The 11,301-nt window shown below is 51.8% G+C and overlaps 1 protein-coding gene across 1 annotated transcript; it reads right to left on the bottom strand.

Annotated features, from left to right (window-relative positions):
* Positions 1-1,839: 1,839 nt before the first annotated feature.
* Positions 1,840-2,385, bottom strand: LOC125513786 (pectinesterase inhibitor 8-like). Its single transcript, XM_048679013.1, has one exon. The coding sequence runs from the start codon at positions 2,383-2,385 to the stop codon at positions 1,840-1,842; it is 546 nt and encodes a 181-aa protein (XP_048534970.1).
* Positions 2,386-11,301: the final 8,916 nt, after the last annotated feature.

Genomic DNA, 11,301 nt, shown 5'->3' with positions numbered 1-11,301 from the left:
GCCTCCGGTTAATAGGTTAGTCCCAAAAGTAATATAAAAGTGGATAATAAAGCCCAATATTGCCCAAAACAGTAGATAATATAGCATGGAGCAATCAAAAATTATAGATACGTTGGAGACGTATCAGCGGCGGGGCTCATCTCACGGCGGCGGCTAGCGGGGAGCTGCGCCAGCGGCTGGGAGGGGGCAACGACTGGAGCAGCTCAGGCGGCACAGGTGCGAGGTGTTGTGACTTGTGCTAGCTGCTCGGAAGCTATTGCGAGCGGCTAGGTGGTGGTGTCCCTCCCGTGAAGGCTACTGGTGTTATAGCTAATGCTGCTGCTGTGGCTGCTGAATATTACTATTGTTGTTGCTGCGTGGGAGGAAGAGGTATGGATGTGATGTCGAGCAGGGGTTGAAGCTGCTGCTTGTCGTTGGTGCGATGAGCGTGGAGGTTGGCTGAACTGTTGTGTGTTGCAGCAGGTGCTATTTGGAGAGAGGGTGACAGTGGCTGCAACTACTCGCCAGGGGTAGAAGAAGGGGGCATTGCTGTTGCGTGTGGTTGCCTGGGAGGAAGATGACACATGGTGAGGTCATTGGTATGTTCAAGGACTTGGTGGAGGAGTCTAGGGTCATGGATTCGGTGTGGTCGGTTGATGGATGTTCGTGTGATGTCAAGGGAGGACGAAGGCATGTAGGAAATAAAGTGTGAGAGGACGAAGAGATGTAGCCGGGCGCAGTTGTTGGGAGATGTGTGCCTCAGCATGCAGAGACTTGGATGCCCTGCTTGCCGTTATCTAGGAGAAAGCTATGCTGCGTGCATGTCTGGCCTCCGCCGAAGTGTCCTTTGACACTGCATGGGCAAGGGTGGCTTGCATGATGAACACGGCAACCTTCATCAGGGAAGAAGATCAGTTCCCCTTTCTTCGGCGGGCCTCGCTGATGCTGGAGTGGGAGGGAACCCGATTTATGAGTGAATTTCTTAATAATAATAGCGTTTTCATTAGATTGGTTTAGGATGATGGTAGTCGTCTTCATCTTCTTTGAAGATGGCATCATCTATAATAAGTAATCTTCGTCCCTTCGTTTCATGACGAGATCTCCTTCCGCAAGTTAATGGTGGTGTTGGAAGATTAAATTTGTCTACGTATGATCCTTCAGATCTTTCTTCACCAGATCGATTTTGGATATTTTTTTCTCATGGTCACCACGAGGAGGATTGTCCTTGCAATATCTGTCCCGACTGCTACGTCCTTGACAATGGTGATTCGTACTCTCGGCTCACAACGACATCGATCTGATTGTGTTTTTTTTCCTGAAATACCAGTGTTGATACTCTTGCCGACCTTGGCTCAAATTAAAGCTATGGGAGAACCCTCATAAGTATTTACAGCTCCACGGTTTAATATCTTTGTTATTTTTCTATGGCTGCCTTAAAAAAATACAAGATTGTGTCATGAAAGAAGAAAGAGCCTGAAGATCTCAAAGATATGCTTTTTTCTTTTAGACTTTCTTTTGTAATCGCTGCAATCAGCTCATGCATGTTGTAAATTTGGTACTATAAATATATCAAGGTATTGATTATAAAAAAGTGCAGTTTAAGATAATTTCTAAAAAAAGGTTTAATACGGATATATAACCAATTTTTTAGAACAATATATAACCATTTTTTTTTGCGGGTGGACATTATATAACCATTTGAAGAGTAGAAAATTGACAGTCTAAGGCTCTAAATTAACCAAGCATACGAATTGCCCCTTTTTATTAGATTTCTATAAAAAAGACAGACTAGGACACTATACACTATTGGAGCTTTATCACACGCGAAGAAGAACCACATGTGTTCGACGCATGCATGCATCACTTGACGAGGTTGGTTATGGCGATGCCAATGATGGTCGTCTGCAGGCAGTCGGCGCTGTACCTGGGCAGCGGCGACGGGAGCCCGACCTTGACGAGCCCGCCGTCGCACCGCTGCAGGAGCGGCGCGACGCTCGCCATCTCCTCCTTGGCCGCCGGGTACCGGCGCGCCCTGAGCTCGTCGGAAGCCTCCGCGAAGGCCAGGCCCACCTTGTCGTACGCCTTCACGCACGCGTCCATGGCCGCCTCGGCCTTCTTGTCCTTGGGCTCTGGGAGGATCTTCCCGTGGGTGAGGTCGAAGATGGCGTCGTCGGCGAGGTTGATGCCGATGAGCACGGCCGTCTTTGCCAGGCCCCACGTATCCGCCTCCGCCGCGCCCTCGTACGCCAAGAACTGGCGCACGCAGAACGCGACGTCCACGCGCCGGTCGCCCGCCCCTGCGTCCCTGCACGTGGTCTCGATCGTCGCGTCCGCGCCCCACGCCGACACGACGACGAGCACGGCGGCGGCCGCGGCCAAGGGCGAGGAGGTGGGCGCCTTGATCATCTGTACTCTTGGAAGATCTGCTCCGAAATCCTTACCAGTGTGAAAATCGGAAGCGAAGCGCATGTGGGTTTTATATAGGGGAGAACTTTTCAGGAGAGACGTATAGAGTGGAGATGTGTGGGTCAGTTTGCATGGAACAGGGAGAGGCAAACAAGTGTCCGGTTTAGTTACCCCCCGCAGCTGACTGAGATTTGGGCTTGGCATTAGCCGTGTAATGATTCAACTCGACTGTGCTCCCTAAAAAAAACTTGGCTGCACGAACACAACAAAATAGCATTAGTCTTTTCCTTGGAATGATTTCACACAACAAGTGAAAACATTTCGGTTTTGCTAAACACCAGGCACCTCAAAATTTCTTACGCGCAATCGATTTATATGAAGCACGGAGGCGAAGACATCGACGCTGCGGCGAGCGAAGCAAGGCACTGGAACGCCGGCAAGGCCTCAGACAGGAGAGTCCGAGGGTTGACAAGTTCGGGTGCGCGGGGGAAGGGGGCTGCCGGCGCGGCAGAAGAACATGAGCTGGGAAGGTTAGAGGGACGCCCTGGGCGATGGCAGCACGACAATGGGTTGCGGTTAGGCACGCGGGGATCGATAGCATGTGGAGAAACAGAACGTATGTGATAAACCTACGAAAAGCCTACGTAAATTTACGAAACATGTCAAACTTATCTAAACATCCGTCCTGATTTTTATGGGGGTGGGCCTCAGCCTCCCCTAAAAACCAATCCTAATCTTTCACGATGACTATTACGTAAACGTAAGTACCTTCCTTACGTAAGTCTAGGGTTGCCCAAACGTATGTCGCGGGGAAGAAGCAGAACACTGCACCGCGAGGGATGACCCTTGGACGACGATGTAATGGTAAAAACACAATTGACCGGAACTTAAATTCTTTTAGCCACCTGATGAATAGATGCCCCGAAACATTTATGTCTATTTATTTTCCAGGACCAAGTTGAACACAAGCCTCCTTTTCAAAAAAGCTTCAACGCCTTTACAATAGCAACAGAACACCATAGGCTTCCAAAGCATATGGTCCCGAATGAACAATAACAACAAAAAAAGATCATGTTCATTTGTAATTTCTTGAAAACATACATGTCTGTATCTTCTATCTACGGTCAAAATTGGTGAAGTACTTCCATTTGTTGTGATCAATCTGCGCTCTAAACCGACTAGTTTTTAAAACACTAAATTTTTTCTTCAACACATGTTGCAGTGTTTGTGTTTGTTATATAATAAAACTTATGGACACCTAAAAAGACATTTTTTTGGAAAAGGAGGATGGCCCCCGACCTCTACATCTGGAAGATGCATGCGGCCATTTTATTAATTATTCTTAAGGATCTTACAAAGTAGAACAACAATATGCCTGAATTTGCCATCTTGGCAACATTTGCCGCTACTCCTATCGAAATGATGAAGAGGTGCAAGCTGGGCCACATGCCTAGACCTCTCACTTAAACCTAACATCTAAAGCCAGAGGCCCGACTGAGCCATCTGCCAGGTCTGCGGCTCAAACCGGTCCGACGCACTCACATGTGTCGTCGCCGCCGTCTTCCGCTGGTCCATCTTCAGAGCAGATTGAGGTGACAACCTTGGCAGGTCCTCCGCCATCGATGCCACCACGACGTCAAATGACGATCTCCACCTACGCGAGCCTTGGCAGGTCCTCCGCCATTGACGCCACCACGACGCCAGACCTCCACCTACGCGAGTCCATCTCCAAGCAACGAACGTAAATCCATGCTAGGATAGGGCCACACCACCGCCGTCACCCACCACCCACAAGCGCCACCCAACCCCAAGGTTCCCAAAGCGGCGCCTTGAAGAAGGGAACGGTCGTGAGCGCCACCGCCGCCCAACAAAGTTAGGGCTTTTGCCCGGGAGACCTAGGGGAAGGTGAAGTGAGGAGATCAGTCCATACCGACGCCTCCAAGGAGGGGAACGACGCCCTCAGGCGTCGCCGTTGGTGCGGGCGGTCATGGCCGGCCAGGGATTTCGCCTGAACTAGATCTCCGCCACCAGTAGCGCCTCCTGTACAGAACCGGCGACCAAGAGGAAGCGCGGCCCGACCAGGTTGGCCCGCACGCCGAACAGGGGAGGAGCGGAGGCACCCGATCGCGCGCACCGGCCGCCGCAGAAGCCTCCACCGACCGCCAACGACCACCGGATCCCGCCGCCTGTCATGGATCTAAGACTGACAGTAGAATAGGGGGTAGGTATTAGGAGGCAAGATCTTAGCTATGGAGTAGTTGTACACACGAGTTTACGAGTTCAGGCCCTTCTCGGAGGAAGTAACAACCCTACGTCTCGGTGCCCTGAGGCGGTCGACTGGATTGTATATGTGTGTGTGAGTTTACAAAAGTGCGAACCCTTGTCCCAGAGGAGGGGGTGGCTTGTATAGAGTGCGCCAGGACCCCAGCTCCCCTTCGTTACACAGGGTTCAATGTTCATAAAGGTCGGACGTTACTGGTAACGTCTACAATAAAGTGTTATAAATGCCCATAAAGCTATGGTTTAAGTCACGACCGTTACAGAGTGGAGGGCTTCTCATCTTCTGATGGTCGAGTGTCTTCAAGGTGATCGAGTGTCTTCAAGGGAGTCGAGTGAGCACATCTTCAAGGTCGAGTGGATGATGTTTTCTCTTTGACCGCTTCTGATTCTTTGCAGAGATGTCCTTGGGGAGGGTATGCTGGACAGATCCATGACCCTACCCTAGGTACATAGCTTCATCAGTAGCCCCCGAATGGATCAGGGTTTGAGTGGGGAAAGAGTTGGGGACACTTCTGACCCATTCTCTGTGTTACGAGTGTATCTCATTCTGGAACAATGAGTTGAGGTGAGGACGTCGACTCCTTTCTCAGTCGCCTTGGTCCATTCTTGGTTTTTGTCGAGTGAGTTTTCACGGTAGGATTCCGAATGATGATGTAGAGGAAGTTTGTCTTCAGTCTGACAGGTTGTTCTGCACTCGCGAATCTTGCGGGATTCGAATTTTGGGAAGCGCGCCAGACGGATGGAACTGAGGTTATCGGGACGGATTATGCAAGTCTCCTCGATCCCCGTGCCACCTTTTTCGCCACGTATTGCGTGCGCGACTGTTGCGTGATTTTTTAGATTGCCTGGGTCCACCAGTTAGTCACTCGGATGACGACCTTATAAAAGGCTTCAGACCAGGCCTCTGCCCCGTGCGCTCCCATTCTTTCTTCTTCTTATTCTTCTTCTCTCAATCTCTCCGCCACGCTCGCTTCCGCCCTTGTCGCCGGACCTTCGCTCGAGCTCGACCCGCCGCCATGGGGAAGGAGAGGACGGTGGCGCTGGAACGCGCGAAGAAGGCGACAACGAAGGCGAAGGGCAAGCGGACCAGCCGGGGCGGATCATCGTCGAGGTCCGGCCTGCCGGCGGGCTGGATCCAGGGCGACTGGATCCGCTCGACAATCACGCAGGACGACCTCGACGACCTGGTGGAGGGGGGACTGATCCCCCACAAGTCGGCATGGCTCCCGGGGAACGAAACCGAGCCGCAGCCGAGGGAGGGTGGGTGTGTTCTCCTCGCCACCCACGTGGATCGCGGATTTTCACTGCCCCCCATCCTTTCTTTCGGGGTTTTTTGAACTTCTTTGGGGCTCGACTCCACCATTTCACTCCCAACACCATAGTCTATCTGGCCGCTTTTGTGTCGATGTGCGAAAACTACCTAGGTTGTCGACCGCACTGGGGTCTTTTCAAACAAATCTTCACCTACCGATCCCAGTCGGTCAAAAAGGCCAAGTCGAGTGACGAGAAGACACAGGTGATCCTGATGTGCGGGGGTCTGGGGATCCAGATGAGGAGCAAGAGCAGTTTCCCAGCCATGATTCTTCCCGACTCGGTTCTGGGCTGGCAGTCGACTTGGTTCTACTGCATGGACCAGCCGACCCCGGGCCAGTCGACTGGACTTCCTCCTTTATCTTTGGCTCGAGTGGAGAAGCCCGCTCCCCTGAAGGTAGTTCCAGAAGAGAAGGCGCAGGTCAAGGTGCTGGTCGAGCGGGTCGTCCAGCTTGTCCGCGATGGGGTGACCGGGATGGACCTGCTGGAGGTCTTTCTCGGTCGACGCATCCAACCTCTTCAGGCGCGCGATCATCTGATGTGGATGTACTCTGGGCTCGAGGATTCCACTTGAATCTACCCAGAGGACGTCAGTGAGGATACCTTGGAGAAGTGGTTGATGGGGATCACCAGCAACAAAGACAACCCTCGGGGGTCTAGGAGGGTGATCCCATTTGACAACTCCCACCAGCCGGAGCAGGTATAATTCTGTCTTATCAAGTATTTTTCCGATTCACCGAGTGATATCTTGTTTATGGTCGATTGAATTTCCTTTGATCGTTATCTTTTCAGGCCCTCATCGAGATGTACTCAATGCCCAACGGGGTGCAGGACCAAGGGGATGAGGAAGAAGGGAGCAGTGGCGAGAGCGGCGAGGAGCATTCGGAGGCCGAGGAAGACGAGGAGAGCGACGAATCTATTGACGAAGAAGTCGACTCGCCTCCTCACAGGGAGAGGAGATCCAAACAAGCCCACGACCCGGTGAGTGTTCTGGACTTGGTGACCGCACCGACTGGCCAGTCTTCGAAGTGTCCTAGGACGTCTTCCCCGACGCCGACTGAAAAGGCTCCAAAGCAGTCCAAAGTTGTGCCGCCTCCAGCACCGAAAGCGCCGAAAGCCACCTCCTCCGAGCCGCCAAAAGCTTTGCCTAGGATTAAAGTGACCTTTCCTACTGTCTCCGGGTAACCATCTGACTTGTCTTTTTCGTCGACTCAATTAACCAGACGTAACCGATTGAATGCGGGTCTTTGCAGTGCTGCTACGTCAGGAACCTCTTCTTTCCAGTACCGGGACGAGGAAATGGAAGATGCGGTAACCTCCAACCCAGGTATCAACTCTTGCGATTTTGCTCTTGATTCTTTGGTCGATTGCGTTCTAGTGATTCACTTGGGATCGAATGACCTGCCTTGCAGCTCCACCCAACATCATTGATCTTCCAGATGACGATGAAGATGTGGCTCTTAAGCCCAAGAAGAGAAAGAAGGTAGCAGCTGGCAGGATGGCTCGGCAAGAACCAACTTCAACACCTTCCGTCTGTCAACCTGAAGACGCGGGCAGGGCCTCTGTGACCTTCGCTGCGCCCTTGTCGAGTGGGCATCCTGCACTGTCGACTGCTCCTGTGATTCCTTCGGCTATCCAACTCCACGCCCCAGAGCTCCAAGCCGTCGCACTTGGGCCGTCTGCTCACTTTTTCACCAGCTACCCCGTCCCGGACAACCAGTCGGAAGCAGCTGCGGAGGCCATCCGACAAGCTGACATGATGATGGAGCGGGTGAAGACAGTGCATGAGAACAGCCAGGCTGCCTATGACGCCAGCGCTGCTCTTCGGGCCAATGTCCAGGTGAGTAGATTTTCCGACTGTTTTTGCTCTATGAGGAACTGTTACTCGAAAAATCTTCTTCTACACGACTTGCTGTTGTTTGCGTCGAATTAGAGCACCCACTGGGTGTTTTGTTATTCTAGGTAGTTTCGTTCTTCCACTCGGTCTGGGCGAGTGGGATCTGAACCGGTGGGGGCACGTTAAGTGCACCCACTGGGTGTAGTCCCCAAGACCGCGGTCGACTGCTGGCAGTCGACTAGAGTCTGAGTTCTTCTTTCCTTTCTTTTTTACTCCTTTCACTTGACTCAGGCGGACCGGTCGAGTAGGATCCGAACCAGTGGGGGCACGCTAAGTGCACCCACTGGGTGTAGTCCCCGAGACCGCGGTCGACTGATGGCAGTCGACTGGGGTCTGAACACATTTTTTTGTCAGCGGGGGCACGCCAAGTGCACCCGCTGGGTGTAGCCCCCGAGACCGCAGTCGACTGTGTGCAGTCGGCTGGGGTCTAAGCGAACTTCTTTTAGGTTTAATTCACTCGGAGGTAAACAACCTTTGATCTTATCGACTGATCCGTCTTTTGCCTTCTGCAGAAATCTTGTACTCTGATTTCTAAGTTTGCTGAACTTGAGGAGAAGCAGAGGCAACTCAAACTCGACTTGGAATTAGCCCAGCAGAATCTGAAGAAAGCTCAAGATGAAGCCGCTGGTATGGAAGGTAACCGACTGTCGATTGACTTTCAATACATTTCTTTGATCTGTTTTTTGATTTGATTGTTCCTTTTGCAGAGAAAATGAAGTTGGCTCTGGAGAAGAAGGACGCGGACCTCGCCGCCGCGCAAAAAGCAGCCCAAGATAAAACTGCTCTCGCAGACCAGAAGCTTGCTTCAATCGAAACACTGGAAGGAGAGGTGAACAAACTGAAATCTTGTCTTAATGCAGCTAACCGCGAAGTGACCGGTCTGAAGAAAGACAAGGTTGTCCTGAATGACAAGTTAGAGTCTGCAATCCGCAAGAGGAATGGCACGGCAGCTTATCTAAGGACTCTTGCCAAGAAGCTCTATCTCGCGTTGGGACGTATTTCTTCTAAACCGCCTGTGTTGATGCTTGTGATCGGATTATGCTCGGTCGACTGACTAATTTTTGCTGCAGAATTCTGTCAAGACTTCGACGAGGAAACTGGAAGGGTCGAGACGGGTCTGGACCCTATCGCTTCTCCAGTTTGTGACGAAACTACAATGAACATGCTCCGACTGGAGTCCCATATCGCCAGCGCCACAAGCTACCTTGAGCGCCTGAAGGAGGTAGTCTCCCGAATCGACTCATTGCTTTGGCCGGGGGAGACGCTTCAGAATGACTTGGAATCCCTGATGACTCGACTGAACGAGATCCCTGACCGGGTGCAAGAGTGGAAGAAATCCTCCGCCCGGTGTGGTGCTGACGTGGCGTTGTCCTTGGTGCGAGTCCATTGCAAGGAGGCTCGTGAAGACAAGCTGGCTGAGATCAAAGTCGCCAACACCAAAAAGCATGACTTCCAGTCCTTCATGGAGACCTTCATTGCTGCCGCCACTCGGATCGCTGATGGGATCGACCTGGACTCGTTCGTGGATCCTGCCAGCCCTCCTCCGTCCGAGTGAACAAACTTATGAAACTTGAATCTGCTTTAAATTTGCCTCGGAATGCAGAGTGATTGCTGTAACCGTTAAAGTCTTTCGGGCTTGATGCCCGAATACTCTCGATTTGCTGCTTGGAAATTTTAGGATTTATCTGAATTTGGTTTATCTCCGAATGTGCTTGCGTTTGCCTTTGAATCGACTTTGCTTATTGCTCGAAATAGTCTTTGTGCCGGAGATGCAGCTCTGAGGGGGCAACTCCAGTCGACCCGCGCTTCGTTGTCCTCGTGGATTGGGATGGAGCGGATGTTGTACTTGTGTCGTAGCTCCGAAGGAGAAGGTTGCAGTCGACCTGCACCTCGTCATCCTTGCGGATAGGGATGGAGCGGACGTTGTACTTGTGTTGTAGCTCCGAAGGAGAAGGTTGCAGTCGACCTGCACCTCGTCATCCTTGCAGATAGGGATGGGTTTCGGACTTAGGCGAGTACTGGTCTGCACCTAAGCCCCCCGAGTGGGAGGATTGTTCTCCACTCGGTAGGATTTTTCATACTTAGGCAAGTACTGGACTGCAACTAAGTCTCCTGGGAGAACTTAGGCGAGTACTTGGACTGCAGCTAAGCCCCCGAGTGGGAGGATTGCTCTCCACTCGGTAGGATTTTCAAACTTAGGCTAGTACTGGACTGCAACTAAGTCTCCTAGCGAGAGAACTTAGGCGAGTACTTGGACTGCAGCTAAGCCCCCGAGTGGGAGGATTGCTCTCCACTCGGTAGGATTTTTCAAACTTAGGCGAGTACTGGACTGCTGCTAAGTCTCCTAGCGGGAGAACTTAGGCGAGTGCTGGACTGCAGCTAAGCCCCCGAGTGGGAGGATTGCTCTCCACTCGGTAGGATTTTTCAAACTTAGGCGAGTACTGGACTGCTGCTAAGTCTCCTAGTGGGAGAACTTAGGCGAGTACTGGACTGCTGCTAAGTCTCCTAGTGGGAGAACTTAGGCGAGTGCTGGACTGCAGCTAAGTCCCCGAGTGGGAGGATTGCTCTCCACTCGGTAGGATTTTTCAAACTTAGGCGAGTACTGGACTGCAGCTAAGTCTCCTAGTGGGAGAACTTAGGCGAGTACTGGACTGCAGCTAAGCCCCCGAGTGGGAGGGTTGCTCTCCACTCGGTAGGATTTTTTTCAAACTTAGGCGAGTACTAGACTGCAGCTAAGCCCCCGAGTGGGAGGATTGCTCTCCACTCGGTAGGATTTTTCAAACTTAGGCGAGTACTGGACTGCAGCTAAGTCTCCTAGCGAGAGAACTCAGGCGAGTACCGGACTGCAGCTAAGCCCCCGAGTGGGAGGGTTGCTCTCCACTCGGTAGGATTTTTTTCAAACTTAGGCGAGTACTGGACTGCAGTTAAGTCTCCTAGTGGGAGAACTTAGGCGAGTACTGGACTGCAGCTAAGCCCCCGAGTGGGAGGATTGCTCTCCACTCGGTAGGATTTTTCAAACTTAGGCGAGTACTGGACTGCAGCTAAGTCTCCTAGCGAGAGAACTTAGGCGAGTACTGGACTGCAGCTAAGCCCCCGAGTGGGAGGATTGCTCTCCACTCGGTAGGATTTTCTGTCGAACTCAGGCGAAACGGATTCACGACTAAGCCCACCCACTGGGGGATATCAGGAGTACATTAGAATACAACAAACAAATGATAAAACCATAAGCTCTTGTCTTTGATAAACAAATTACAGAGGTGTTTCTTATTACATTTTATTCAAATGAGTGCTGAAGTATAAAAGGGGCGGAGCAGCTCCGCGTTCCAAGCCCATGGCTCATCTTTCTGATGCTCAATACTATAAAGATGGTATGCTCCGTTGTTGAGAACTTTGGTGATGATGAAGGGGCCCTCCCAAGTCGGGGCAAG

This window comes from Triticum urartu, chromosome 1 (assembly GCF_003073215.2).
Source record: "Triticum urartu cultivar G1812 chromosome 1, Tu2.1, whole genome shotgun sequence".
Classification (NCBI taxonomy): Eukaryota; Viridiplantae; Streptophyta; class Magnoliopsida; order Poales; family Poaceae; genus Triticum; species Triticum urartu.
Note: the sequence above shows the minus strand (reverse complement) of the source record. Positions and strands in the feature narration are given on the sequence as shown.

Coding starts and splice junctions, on each gene's coding strand:
- LOC125513786 (XM_048679013.1), bottom strand. CDS start 2,385: ATGATCAAGGCGCCCACCTCCTCGCCCTTGGCCGCGGCCGCCGCCGTG.